This window comes from Schistocerca cancellata, chromosome 2 (assembly GCF_023864275.1).
Source record: "Schistocerca cancellata isolate TAMUIC-IGC-003103 chromosome 2, iqSchCanc2.1, whole genome shotgun sequence".
Classification (NCBI taxonomy): domain Eukaryota; kingdom Metazoa; phylum Arthropoda; class Insecta; order Orthoptera; family Acrididae; genus Schistocerca; species Schistocerca cancellata.
The window spans coordinates 814886173-814901859 of NC_064627.1; the positions used below are offsets into that span (position 1 = coordinate 814886173).

At 44.1% G+C, this 15687-nt stretch overlaps 1 protein-coding gene across 4 annotated transcripts in view; it reads left to right on the forward strand.

Annotated features, from left to right (window-relative positions):
• The window catches only part of LOC126162705 (acyl-CoA Delta-9 desaturase-like), a 177158-nt gene that overhangs the window by 138716 nt on the left and 22755 nt on the right, over positions 1-15687 (forward strand). For all 4 annotated transcript variants that reach the window (XM_049919362.1, XM_049919360.1, XM_049919361.1 and 1 more), the window contains exon 3: positions 11281-11411. In XM_049919362.1, the coding sequence (XP_049775319.1) occupies positions 11281-11411 (131 nt within the window). The remainder of the gene's footprint in view (positions 1-11280; positions 11412-15687) is intronic.

Below are 15687 nucleotides of genomic sequence, written 5' to 3' on the forward strand. Positions count from 1 at the left end.
TTTAATGGCAGGAAGAGACCTAATTATCGTTGTGGATCTACAGTATTACAACCAGTGGACAAGAACTGATACAGCTAGGAAACTTTGAAGCACAAAACTGTATACTTATTTCAGCATGTTCTTGGTTCTCTACTGCATCAAGATAACTATCACGTATTGTGCGGAACGTGGATGCCTTACAACACAGCAAAATTGCTTCCTTTCTGTCACGACTGTCAGTCTGATATGTAGCTAATCGCAAAGGTTCGGCGGAAAGTCAGAAATCAGTGCTCCAGTCATTGTGTTCCAGAAGTAAATTTTAACGAATTATGAACTCTGGCAGGAAAGGTGGGCTACATGCAGATCATACGTCATCCGTCGCAGAGCCGCTTTGGATTTTCGACCTGACGAGAATCAAGTAATGAATCGGCTTGATTGAGGAAGAGATTTCTTAATCTTCGAAAGTTTTAATACGCTACTTTTCGAAGTCTGCAGTTCGATAAAACGCCTCTGTTTAGAAAAATTTCAGTTCAGAGACGATGTTACATCATTTGCTTATACCTTAAATGATACTTTATTTATGCTCGTCTGTCGTTCGGTTATAGGTTCATGGATCTTTTTTTCATCTTTATCTGCTGTTTACGGGTCAAATACTCTGTCGATGACAAAATCAATAGAAGCGCAGCTTGAGCTCGAGTTGGAGAAGAATGTTTAAGCAAATCGGACGTAAACTTTTCAAAGTTACCTTCCTGAATTCGACTTGGTAAGCTCACATAGGCTTTTACAAATACAGTAGTCAAGCATGGGCGTACAAGTGGTTCGTATGCAATCTCTTTTGCAGACAAACTGTAGTTTCGTAGAATCTTACAACTGAATTGCATTACTTACAATTGAGCGCATGTGATCGTTACACTTTATATGTCTACATACTGTTACTGCCAAGAAGTTGTGCTACATGACTGGCTATGTTGCAAGTAGCATGAACAGCAGTCGTACTATTATATATCCCTGGCGCAGCCCAGACGGTACTTAAGGGGCTCCGGAACGCCCTATACTTGCAATGTTAAAATAACGCTTATAAATTACATCTTTCCTCACAAAGCATTTGAGGTAGGAAGTTGAACTTTTTACAGATTATTTATTGGAATATGGGCTACAACTTAACACAGGGATTTTACAAAATTTTAGTTCAGTTATTAAAGATGATTTTTTTTCAATTGTAATGAAAATTCACAACATTTTTTGCAATTTTTTATTTATATATTCAAAAATATACAGTTTTTTGGAAAAAGGCTGTGTTAAATTATGCAGAAGGTACTGTGTAACATTTACTGAAAGTTTGAAACAAATATGTTTGGAAGATCCTTAGAAAACATGTAATTAGTATGAGAAAATAAAAGCTTTGGGAATCGAGCGACAAAGATTGGATTAACTTTTTAGTGCATTCCAGGTCCATAGGATGGATTATCTTCATCCTCTGCAAACTCCTCCTCCAGCTTCCTCTTGTTCCTCCTCCTGTTTACTCTTGCTTATATTCTAGACTCTTTACAGCCCTGTCTGCAGCCCGAAGGCGTTCCTTGTCTAAAGCAAGCATCGCTCGTACCATGTTAGAACCTCTCTTAATTCCCATATTTCTAAATACCTTGCACCTTACAATGTTGCCATCATTGAAAGCCGCAAAAGCATCATACACACCAAAGTGAAGTGTTTCTATTCCAACAAATACAGTCTTGGGGATTCTCGACCATATAACACTATTTACACTTTCATTGGGGTTTTGAGTTTTTCCGTGAATACACTTTTTCAACAGTTCAGGTGCTGCTAAGTCTCTGAAAATAGGTTTAGCCACAACACATACTTTATCTCACATCACTAAAATGTACCTGATGAACACGGACGTTAATAATAACACCATTTGACAGCAGTTTAACAGCGCCACAGAGGGTCACGCCATTGTAGAACACATTTCAAAAAAAATTTAAAAATAGTTGTAGTCTTCGGAATTGAATAAATTATATATCTATTAAAAGGTAATAGTCTGTAGATTCAGAAAACGCAAAAAAGTAAAAATTGAACTTTTCATGATTTTGAGCCTTTCCATTCACGATAATACATATAGTGCATCCTGCCCGAAATCAGGTTTCAGTCCGCTCATGAAGCTGATGAGGTACTCAATACATGAGAGCGCTGCTGGCGCTGCTTAACACGGTGTGAACTCGAACTCCACGGACAGTATTCCGGAGATCGTTCATGGATATTTTCTGAGAGCTTTACTACAAGCGACCCGTGGTTTCCCGTGGCCCGTTGTAGAGTAGTTGCATTTTGCGCTCTGCGTGTCTTATTTGGAAAAATACATGCTGTTGATAACATAATAACCCACTTTGGTCTTCGGCCTCAAGACTGCATTGAGTAGTGCGCTCTGCTTCGGGTTTCCTATCCCGGCAGTGTTAGTTGTACTTTAACGATAATACACATTATTATGGATAGATTTACTGATGAAGAATTGACTTATAGTCACCACGTCTTCATTGAACACAATGGTAGACGTGTACAACGACACTTTACAGAGCTGTTTACGCAGTGGTGGCAGCCACCAATATTCATCATACCCCTGAAGCGATCTTTCTCATCATGATACAAAACGCGTGCTTTTGCATCTGAGAATGGTTGTATTAACCTGTGGTTTGCGGTGTATATTTTGGTGATTGCATATTTCACGACCTTCCATTCTTGTGAAGGTTAACACATAGGACAAAAAAATTAGCTCGCATCGGTGAGTCGTTAAGTCTTTACCGTTGGCGCAGCGTGCTCAGCCTCGTGTGCCCATCCTCTGCGTGATCATAAGGTAACAGCGATCAGTCAGATATTTATGTTTCATGTGAACATTGTACAGAAACATGGGTAAACGTAAGGACGTAACTGAGTGGCATGACCTTACGGTGTCTGACGTTGATGGATGTGTTAGCGTTTCGTGGAAGACTGTTCATCATGTCGACAAGTAGTAGTGTAACATACGAGGCCACGAAGCACGTTAGAGTTGTGGTCGGTAATACACTGAAGTTCCAAAAGTCACGAGATAGAGATATGCACATACATAGATGGCGGTAGTGCCGCGAAAACAAGGTATAAAGGGGCAGTGCATCGGTCGAGCTGTCATCTGTACTCAGGTGACTCATGTGAAAAAAATTCCGACTTGGTTATGGCCACACGACGGAAATTAACAGACTTTTAACGTGGAATGGTGGTTGGAGCTAGAGGCATAGGATCTCCAATTTCGGAAACCGTAAGGGAATTCGATATTCCTAGATCCACAGTGTCAAGAGTGCCCCGAGAATACCAAATTTCAGGCATTACCTCTCACCACGGACAACGCAGTGGCCGACGGCCTTCATTTAGCGACCGACAGTAGCGACATTTGCGTAGAGCTGTCAGTGCTAAAAGACAGCCAACCCACGTGAAATAACCGCAGAAATCAATGCGGTACGTACGACGAACATATCCGTTAGGACAGTGCGGCGAAATTTGGCCTTAACAGGCTATGTCAGTAAACGACCGACCTTTGCTAACAACACGACGACGGCTGCTGCAGCTCCTCTCCTGGGCTGGTGACCATATCGATTGGACCCTAGACGACTGTAAAACCGTGGCCTGGTCAAATGAGTCCCAATTTCATTTGGTAAGGGCAGATGGTATTGTTCGAGTGTGGCACAGATCCCACGAAACCATTAACCCAAGTTGTCCATGAGGCACTGTGGGCTCATAATGGTATTGGCTGTAGAATGGACTGGGTCCTTTGGTCCAACGGAACCGATCATTGACTGTAAAATTGTTATTTTCGGCTACTTGCCTACTTGGAGACCATTTGCAGCCATTCATGAACTTCATGTTCCCTAACACCTATTGAATTTTTGTGGATGACAATCCCTCGTGTCACCGGACCACAATTGTTCACAATTGTTTTAAGAACATTCTGGACAATTCGAGCGAATAATTTGACTACCCATATCGCCCGACGTGAATCTTACCGGCCGTTTACGGTGCACAATCGAGACGTCGGTACAAAATCCTGCGCCGGTGACACGTTCGCAATTACGAGCGAGCCGGCTACTGTGGCCAGCGGTTCTAGGCGCTTCAGTCCGGAACGGCGCTGCTGCTACGGTCGCAGCTTCGAATCCTGCCTCGTGCATGGATGTGTGTGATGTCCTTAGGTTAGTTAGGTTAAGTAGTTCAACGTCTAGAGGACTGATGACCTCAGATGTTAAGTCCTATAGTGCTTAGAGCCATTTGAACCAATAACGGACGGCTATAGAAGCAGCATGGCTCAATAATTCTACAGAGGACTTGCAGCGACCTGTTGAGTCCGTGGCAAGTCGATTTGCTGCACTACACCGGAAAAAGGAAGGCCGACACGATATTAGGAGGTATCCCATGACTTTTGTCACCGTAGTGTACATCCTATGTGAGAGAAACCGGAGAGGCGTTTCACGGCTTATGAATCAAAATCTATTCTACATCCGACAGGAATTGCTACAGGCAGTGAATGATGGCCCTTCCCTGCCTGTTAGCAAGAGAATATTGCGAAGGGAACTGCAGGCAGTAAATAATTTTAATTGGTCACCTCGCAAGAGGCCATCGTTAACACAGGCACATAAATCAATAACACAGTTTATCGCACTGGAAGAATATATGAATGGTTTTCTGGAAGCTCCCCACCCCCATACATGTCGATTGGCGTGCAAAATCACCTGACTTGAGCCCCACAGAAAATCTGTGGGAGAAGTTGGAACAGTGGGTAAAATGCCGACATTAGCATCGCGGCAATTTGACGGCTTAAGCTGAAGCAACGTATCTGCACAGCCGCGTGGACTCACTTCCTAGACTAATCCAGGCGGGTATCAGGTCCAGGGGCGGGATTATCCGCTATTAAATGACGCCTGAAGTGATTTCTCCAGATGGACTAATTTTTTGTCCCGTGAGCTTATTTTCACAAAAAGGCATTCGAATAAATTATAATTATATTATTAGTCTATGTCGAGCCACAGGAAACCATATCTATAAACTATATGGAAACACAAAATCTATTTAAAGAAGCTACGAATTTTGTCGTTGGCGTTCACTCTCTGTATCGTTTGTGTATGTTGATAACATTTTGCTTCATTGGACCAAATCTGTACGCACATCGTCCGTGCATTATGTTCCGGAGCTGATTTTCTTCCTGGCATATAAGCGACGTCAGCGCTGTAATTACCGTGGCAGCTTGAATTAACAACTGTAAACAACGGACGTGCATTGAACCAGTTAGCTGTCAGAAGGCAGCGGTAAGCAGTGGACGTTCTGCCGCAGTGTGTCAAATAGTAATGGAGCAACATCTATAACTCAAATGATTAAGATAGTCTCTTGAATGTTTTGAAGAAGAATAAATGGTTCAAATGGCTCTGAGCACTATGGGACTTAACATCTCAGGTCATCAGTCCCCTAGAATTTGGAACTACTTAATCCTAACTAAACTAAGGACATCACACACATCCATGCCCAAGGCAGGATTCGAACCTGCGACCGTAGCAATTGCGCCTAGAGCCGCTCGGCCACCGTGGCCGGCTTTTGAACAACAGAAACAGTGTCTCGCAAACCTTGACTATAGAACAAAACAACGATGCATGGATGCGTGCCGGAACTTGATTGAAATGCAAAACATAGGCAGTTCTTTTCTGGAAAAATCATCACTGGTGAAGCGAATTGTGTTATCTATAAGAATCTACCATAAAACGACACAGTGCAGAAATTAACACTCCAGCCAGTGTAAAACTCTAGTTGAGCTACATCCACCTCTCTGACATCGTCGTATGAACGTTCTCTGCGTTGTACTCAAGTGGGGAAACAGCTGAAGCGTTAAAACTACTGTATTAACTTTTTTCTATGTTTATGTTAATCCAGTGTCCAACCTTTTTGGACTCCCGGAGTATGTCTCCTGAATTGTTGAATGCAATCGAGAATAGCCGAATCAGTCTTACAGATTTGTTGTGCACTCCAGCACACAAACGCTAGTCTTATCCAAGTGCAGTCATCACAGGTGGACAGGCAACAGACGGCTACTTCCGGCAGTGAGTCGCCGATGGGGCGCCGTCGTAAACACGCCCCTTGCACAACGAGCTGGGCTGCGCGACGCGTCCGCTCACCGCGATAGCTGGCCAGCAGCTCCTCGCAGGCGCTTTCAACTGCTGCGCCTTCACGACTAGCAGAAAACCTCGCCTGCTTTCATGAATTATTGAAAAGAATATCGTCAAGTGGAATGTCGACCCTCAACGAGTGAAAGAAAGGACGAATAAATTTAGCGTTACTTACAACACTCAATTATTCAAAATGACACAATTACATTATTTATTTTGACGCCAACCGGTTTCAACCCGCGATGGGGTTATCTTCAGGGCAATTTACAAAAAAAAAAAAAAAAAAAAAAAAAAAGTGGCTCTGAGCACTATGGGGCTTAACATCTATTGTCATCAGTCCCCTAGAACTTAGAACTACTTAAACCTAACTAACCTAAGGACAGCACACAACACCCACTCATCACGAGGCAGAGAAAATCCCTGACCCCGCCGGGAATCGAACCCGGAAACCCGGGCGCGGCAATTTACACCATTTGGTCGCTCGATGGATTCGTCACCCTGCCTGTGCACGGTTGGTAACTACCGTGTACAGGCAGGGTGACGACTCCAGCGAGCGACCAAATGGTGTAAATTGCCCTGAAGATGACTCCATCGCGGCTTGAAACCGGTTGGCGGCAAAATAAGTAATACGATTGTGGCTGTCATTTTCAATAATTGATTATAAGTAAACTAATCGCTGTTATCTCCATACAACCATGTTGTCTAAAAACTTACAACACTGCTGTCCATTATAAAAGCAACACCAGAAAGGACAGTAACTAATAAAATTTTACTTACAGTGCGTACAAAGGATAACAGAAAGAATATTTGACAAAATTATGTAGTTAATGTGCTGGCAGCTGCATGGCGGCAGCAAGGGCTCTAACCTGACTAGACATCGAGTCGAAACCGACAAGGGGACTTCGCCTACTCGTCATCTCCGATTTCGTCCAGATTTATGGTATTCAGTGAGGTGACAAAAGTCATCTGACAGAGGTATAAACATATACAGATGGCGGTAGTATCGCGTACAAAAAGTATAAAGTGGCAGTGCAATGGCGGAGCTGTCATTTGTACTCAGGTGATTCACGTGAGGTTTCCGAAGGAATATGGTCACACGACAGGAATTAACAGAATGGCAGTTGGATGTAGACGGATGGGACATTCCATTTCTGGAATCGTTAGGGAATTCAATATTCCGAGATCCTCAGCGTCAAGAGTGTTTCGAGGATACCAAATGTCAGGCATTACCTCTCACCACAGACAAAGCAGTGGCTGACAATGTTCACTTAACGACCGAGAGAAATGGCATCTGCGTAAAGCTTTCAGTGCTAATAGTCGAGCAACATTGCAAAATAACCGTAGAAATCAATGTGAAGCGTACGACGAACGTATCCGTTAGGACAACGTGGCGAGATTTGGTGATAATGGTCAACGGCAGCAGACGTCCGCCCCGAGTGCGTTTGCTACAGCACATCACCTGCAGTGCCTCTTCTGGGCTCGTCACCATATCGAGTGCACCCTAGACGACTGTAAAATCGTGGACTGATCAGATGAATCCCGATTTCAGCTGGTAAGAGTTGCTGGAACCCGAGAAGTCATGGACGCATGTTATCAACAAGGTACAGTGCAAGGTGGTGGTGGCTGCATAATGGTGTCAGCAATGTTTACGTGCAATGGACTGGGTCTCTGGCACACATGAACCGATCACTGAAGGGAAAGGTTATGTTCGACTACTAGGATATCATTCGCAGCCATTCGTGGACTTAAAGTTCCCAAACAACGACATAATTTTTATGGATGACAATGTGCCATTTCACCGTGGCACAATTGTTCATAATTCGTATGAAGAACATTCTGTACAGGTCCAGAGAATGATCTGGCCGCCAAGATCACCTGACATGTATCCCATCGAACATTTATTGGATCTAATCGAGAGGTCATTTCGTGCACTAAATCTTTCACCGTCAACACTTTCGCAATTATGGACGGCTGTAGAGGCTCAGTATTTCTGCAGGGGACTTCCCACAGCTCGTTATGCGTGATTTACTCCTGATCTGCGCGCTGATGATGATGATGATGTTCGGTTTGTGGGGCGCTCAACTGCACGGTAACAGCGTACGTACGAATTCCCCATTGTTACACAGTCCAATTTTTTTCACAGTCCAATCTAGCCACTGTCACGAGTGATGACGATGATGAAATGATGACGACATCACAAACATCCAGTCCGCAGGCAGAGAAGATCCCCAAACCGGCCGGGAATCGAACCCGGGACCCCTTAATCCAGAGGCAGCAACGCTAGCCACTAGACCACGAGCTGCGGACAGAACTGTGCGATGAGAGAGAACTTTTTATGTATGTAAACCAGGTTTGATTTGGTATAGGAAGTTGAAAACAACCATGGAATTGTAAAAATATACCGTTTGTAAGCTGTGCGAGATGCCGACTAAACAGATTCCACTGTTTGTACGATTAAAAGTATCTCATGTAATACACGACGCTTTCTCTCACAGCTTACAATCCCTTCCTGAAAATTCGCAATTTCACATTTTTCCTCTGCTTTTCCTTTTTATGCCTTTTATGAAAACACGAGGGTTGGAACTTTAATAGCGATAACTATTTATTTACAGCTCGTACAAAATAGATACGTGTTTCAAAGTTTTACTGACCTTCAAAGTAGTCACCAGCATTGTGTATAACCCGTTGCAGCTATGTGGAAGTCTTAGGACACTCTTAGCAGGTGCCAGTTGTGTTGGCAGTTCAAACGGCGCGGTCTATTGTCCGACGAATTTGTGGCAGTTCTGAAGCGAGTGCCATGAAGTGTTTCCTTCAGTTTAGAAATCGAGTTGAACTCACGAGGGCTTAAGTAGGAGGAGTGCAGTAGGTGGTATAGCACTTAGCAGCCCCATCAGTCAAACAAATCAGTAACAGCTTGTACTGTACGTGCTTGAGCATTGTCCTGAGATGCGCGGGATTAGCCGAGCGGTCTGAGGCGCTGCAGTCATGGACTATGCGGCTGGTCCCGGCGGAGGTTCGAGTCCTCCCTCGGGCATGGGTGTGTGTGTTTGTCCTTAGGATAATTTAGGTTAAGTAGTGTGTAAGCTTAGGGACTGATGACCTTAGCAGTTAGGTCCAGTTAGGGCATCAGTCCTCTAGAACTTAGAACTACTTACACCTAACTAACCTAAGGACATCACACACATCCATGCCCGAGGCAGGATTCGAACCTGCGACCGTAGCGGTCGCGCGGTTCCGGACTGTAGCGCCTAGAACCGCTCGGCCACCCCGGCCGGCGAAAAATGATTTCAGATCCCGCAGAAAGTGTCAGAACTTCTGTATACCAGCTACAGCGCTCCGCTGACTTAAGCCCTACTGAGTTCAACTCGATTTCTAAACTAAAGGAAACACTTCACGGCATTCGCTTCAGAACTGCTACAAATTCGTCGGGCAATAGACCGCGCCGCTCGAACTGTCAGCACAACTGGCACTGATAAGTGTATCCTACGACTTCCACATCGCTGGTAACGGGTTGTACACAATGCTGGTGACTACTCTGAAGGTCAGTAAAACTTTGAAACACCTACCTATTTTGTACGAGCTGTAAATAAATAGTTGCCACTATTAAAGTTTAACAAATAAAATACCGTATACTGGGCATTATTTCGGTTTATTTGCAGGGTAGGTAACGCAAAAATGGAATATAAGAAACGTATTTCTGCTTAGGGATTCGACTCGACGACCTTCAGATTATTGTTCTGAACTCTTTCCGCTGCGCGAACAGCTGCTTGGTAACCATGCTCACATAAACGGCTGGCGCCGCACCCGAGCCATGCAAAAAACGCTATTTTTTTCTAAAAGCTTGGCCATCTCGAGGTGTCATTTCTGTCACTTTCATTTCTAGCAATGTGCTGCATACACGACAAATTTTGACGAAATTGATTGTGACAAGCACATGCGGTCCCCTAGTGAGACTGGGTGAAAAATTCTGGTACGTCCTTCTATGTTGTTTCAACTCTGTGCCAGAGTTCGTCAATCGTGGTGACTGTCGGGTAGTGATGTGCCAATATCTCGGTAGCCGATGTCTAGATATTTGCAGTGGGTACGAGATCTGGAGAACATTGGGTCAGGCAACAGTCGAACACTCTCTGGATCGATATAGGTCAAGGTAGCAAAGGGGATTTGTGGTCACGCGTTGTTGAAAGGTAACGTCACGGCAATCCATGACGATAGGGCATAGCCATGGACTTAAATAGGTCAGAAGCGTAACCGCTGCCGTGAAAATTAATGGCTATCGAAGCAGACGTTTTCTTGTTGTGTATCCACTGGCACTCCATATTATGACGCCAGGTACTGTGCCCATCGGACGATGACGAATGCAATGTGGCAACGTTCGTTCTCTTCAGAGCCTCTACACACCGTGATGCTGCACCCGGAACCTGAAATGTTCTGGAGAGCTGATGTGGAGCCAGTCCTGTGTGCACCACTGTCGGATCGCAAAGGATTGAGGGCGGAAATGACTAAGTCACAGCCTAAGGTATTCGTTTCTTCCAGAAGTGCTAGTCTCTCGAGGTATGCAAGAGGATGTCCATGAGACTTCGAAGGTAGAAGAGAGGTATTTATTTATGTTTCTCTTCTGAAGTACCTTCCCAACGTCTCACTGTTGCCACATAATAAACTTATCTTTAGTGGCTAGGTCAAACTGTGTGTCATATTACACCCAAGCTGTCTGAAGTCTATGACTTAGTCTAGTAATCCATAATCGACACTTATTTTTGATGTAATGGATTTTTCCCATCTCAGTGGTGGCTCTGAGCACTATGGGACTCAACTGCTGTGGTCATTAGTCCCCTAGAACTTAGAACTACTTAAAGCTAACTAACCTAAGGACATCACACACACCCATGCCCGAGGCAGGATTCGAACCTGCGACCGTAGCAGCAGCGCGGCTCCGGACTGGAGCGCCTAGAACCGCACGGCCACCGCGGCCGGCTTCATCTCAGTGGTAATCTTAAGTTTTCACATAGATATTATGCAATTAAATCATTCAAAAAATTTGTTTAGCAAGTGAGACGATTGCTGCAGGTCATTTGTCGATAGGAATAAGTGGCTGAAGGGAGTGACGTAATGTGCTTACTGACTTCGCTGTTTTCAGTGTACTTCCTGGGCGGGCTGGGGGGCATGGGCGTGACGGCAGGGGCGCACCGGCTGTGGGCCCACCGCTCCTACAAGGCCAAGTGGCCGCTCCGCCTGCTGCTCGTCATCTGCAACACCATCGCCTTCCAGGTACGTCCCTTCCACAGCTCATCTCTTCTCTTACAAATTGGAAATTTGTGCTAAGTTCCTATGGGACCAAACTGCTAAGGTCGTCGCTCCCTAATCTTACACACTATTTAATCCAACTTATGCTAACGACATCACACACACCCATGCCCGAGGGAGGACTCGAACCTCCGACGGGGATAGCCGCGCGAGCCGCGGCTAGGCGCCCTAGACCACACGGCTACCCCGCACGGCTGTTCTCTTACCGTGTGTTCGGAAAGTTGATACGCAGTCACAACATATGATGGAAATTACGTCCACTGACGGCTATACACGTCTGGACGCGCTGAATTTTATTGGAACACAGCTTCTCAAGATCTTATTGTGATATACTTCTCACGTACATACACTCATTCTCATAAATTAAAGATAATTGCAGAATGTGGTGCCACACAACGTGGCACTATACACAACTGGCGCTAGTAGCATAGGCACATAGGGAACACACACGACACAGATCTGTAAGTCCACGGTATTGGTGATAATTTGAGAAAACCGTCCCGAAACAAATGTGCTACAAAACGTCACTGTTTCCTGCGCATGTACCCCGACATCAATATGGAATATGATGACCATGCACACGTACACAGGCCGCACAACGGGTTGGCATACTCTGGATCAGGTGGTCGAGTAGCTGCTGAGGTATAGCCTCCCATTCTTCCACCAGTGCCTGTCGGAGCTCCTGAAGTGTCGTAGGTGTTTGAAGACGTGCAGCGATACGTCGACCGAGAGCATCCCAGACGTGCTCGGTGCGGTTTAGGTCTGGAAAACAGACAGGCCACTCCATTCACCAGGTATCTTCTGTTTCAAGGAACTCCTCAACGATGGCAGCTCGGTGGGGCCGTGCGTTATCATCCATCAGGAGGAAGGTGGGACCCACTGCACCCCTAAAACAGCGGACATACTGGCGCAAAATGACGTCCCGATACACCTGACCTGCCACAATGCCTCTGTCAAAGACATGCATGGGGGTACGTGCACCAATCATAATCCCACCCCACACCATCAAACCACGATCTCAATACAGGTCCCTTTCAAGGACATTAAGGGGTTTGTTGGTTCCTGGTTCACGCCAGATGAAAAACCGGCGAGAATCCCTGTTCAGACTATAACTGGACTCGCGCGTGAACATAACCTGGGACCACTGTTCTTGACACCAGGCTTTACGGGCTCTCCTGTGACCAGGGGTCAGTGGAATGCACCTTGCAGGTCACCGGGCGAATAAACCATGTCTATTCAGTCTATTCAGTCGCCGCAAACCGCCCACCATATCGTTGTTTCACCATGCATCAGCATTATCCTTAATTTACGAGCATGAGTGTATTTATTTCACTTTTTAAGTCATAAAGCGCTCGTAGGGATTACGATACACTGCAGATTTTGCTGTTCACCAAACAAAAGTCTTGTGGAGTAAGATCCAGTGAGCGAGGGGCCATAGTTTTTTTGAGATGATACGTTCCCTGTAAAGCTATTGCAGAAGACGCATAGTGTTGTTAAGTGCGTACGAAGTAGCATTATATTGTTGAAATCTGGAGTAGTTTCTTCCTTTATGTAGCTAATGAGATTCTGGATCATTGAAAAATACCGTCCACTGTTCACGGTTTATTCAAAAAATTAAGTTCCAGTATTGCGATGTCTTGATATTGCTACCCACTCTCCTATTTTCTGACAATGTAGTGGCGTTTCAAGCACGGCCAGAGGATTCTTCATTGACCTTAATCGTGTGTTTTGTGTGTTCACATGACCACAGAGGTGGAAGGAGGCCTCGTCTGTAGAGAAGCTGACGTCAAAAATATCAATGGTATTCCTCTCAATAAAAGATGTAAACCATTTGCAGTATTGCAAAGCGGTGTCTTTTCCTTCTGCCATCTTGCACAATGATTTTGCTGGGCTCTGCTGCATTAGAGTCAGAAATATTTAACAGGTTTTGTTCTTTTAACTTAGATGGTCTTCCTGTTCATTCGCCGTCTAATCACCGTGACTGTCTCTTGAAATTTCGCACTAAGCAGACGAACCGCCCTTTCGGGAATTTTGCAAACAATGGCTCCTGCACTAAATCCTTGCATTTACCGCCTTACCAAAACAGTTTAAAAAGAAACAGTTTAAACAGAATTTGAAACACTGTTTTGTAGGCAATTCCTTAACTCTACAGATGAATATCTGAGTAGGGTCTGTTAGACAAGCTTAAGTAAAAATGTCAGTTAGATTTCACTTTTGATAGCACTTGGTCACTACTGTCAAGATTGAGTATTTTGTGTATGATAAATTTATTAAAAGTTCATGATTATGTTTCATTCTGACAGTGTATTAATTCTGTAAATATTAGCAGTTCCAGTTCACTATAATGTATTCACGTATCTAGACAGTGTCTTGACAAATGACCAGGGAAGTGAATATTATATTCAAATGTTCTATGTTTTTGTGTTATACTTTCTAACATGTTCCACACCACTAGAGTCACCTCATTTTTGTGTCTATGGAACGAGAAACGTATCTGAAATAAATAAATCAACATGAAGAATTCAGCGTACCATAAATTAAAAACATGAACATCCAAACAGAACACATCGCGTTCAGTAGCTTAAATCAATTGCACAACAGAACAACGAAACAAAGAACAATCGCGTACCTACGAAAAACAGTTCTGTCAACTTCTGTTCTGCCAATTTTATTTGTAATCTAGTGCAGTGCAGTGCACAGAGGCTTTCCGAACACTCTATATACATCTCAACAGCAGTATGGATTGTAATTGTCACAGTTTCCTCGGCATGAAGTATTCGGGAGGACGACGGTTCAATCCCGTCTCCGGCCATCCTGATTTAGGTTTTCCGTGATTTCCCTAAATCGCTTCAGGCAAATGCCGGGATGGTTCCTTTGTAAGGGCACAGCCGATTTGCTTCCCCATCCTTCCCTCACCCGAGCTTGCGCTCCGTCTCTAATGACCTCGTTGTCGACGGGACGTTAAACACTAATCTCCTCCTCCTCCTCGCTTTGAAGTTAACAGGCTGTCTGACAACTCCAAAACTGGGTGCCACAGGGCGGCCAACATAAAACTGACCCGCAAAACGTTTACAAATCTGACATGAACAAAATTACCCCAGTTAATGAACAGGGGAAATGCTCTTTACAAAACAATCTCGAAATGGGCCCTGTTGACGTCGATAAAGCACTGTGCGTGATGTATCAGACTGTGAAAGATTCGTAGCAGCTCTGTCTTAAGGATGGCAACATTGTGGGTATTCTGCTGCGGCTCTTCCAACCTGTAAGGCGTATTGGAATGCGTCTTTTCCTTCAGTTTGGACCGTGAGATTACATTGCTCTTGCTGATTGTCTTCGCCTCAGCAAACACTTCATGAACTCTTTCCAGAGTTGCTTGAGCGCTATGAGCCGATGTTCCATCTTGACAACAATCCGTACAATAACTGATCTGACAGTTGATCTACAAATAGATTAATCACTTTTGGAATAACTTCACTTTGGCCACACTTTACGAAAATAACTGATATATCGTCGGGTCTGGAACTGAATGAAAAAAAGCAAATAATGTATTAATGTATTCCCAATTTACCGACTCTCTCTTTCCTAGCTTTTATTCCGTTCTTCTTTGTAAATGTTCAACTGAAGAAAGTCCTATATTGTATGACTGGCACACAATTCAGTATTGCTCTAAGATGGGACGTGTAAGCGATTTGCAAACAGTCTCCTTTGTAGACTGACTACATTTTCCCCTCATCCACAAAATGACACTAAGTCTGTGACTGAGTTTATGTGATCATTCATGTCCCCAAAAATTATTACACTCAGATTGTTGCATGAGATGACTGATTCATGTTGTAGTCAGAGGATAATACTTTTCTGCCTTTTGTGAAGTGAACAATTTTATATTTCTGTACATTTAAAGCAAGCTGCGAATCTTTGCATTACTTTTTTGTGACCATTGTTTCTGGTTTTGGTCGTTAACATAACATATGACAATCAAACCATTTATGCCATGACTTTAGCACTACTCGGCAAGCTGAAGATGTTCCAAGAACCGGTCATAGCACAGTAAAAGGATAATAACACAAATCAGTGTCAGCTGTGGTGTTCGACATGATTAAGATTACTTTGAAGTCTTATCAAGATGTGACTGGATATTTGAGTAGCTTTTTTTTTTTTTGGATAGAAACTCATTACAGACAACTAAATCATCCACAAAAGCGACCACTTACTGACGTACCGTACTACCTTTCGCCATCAC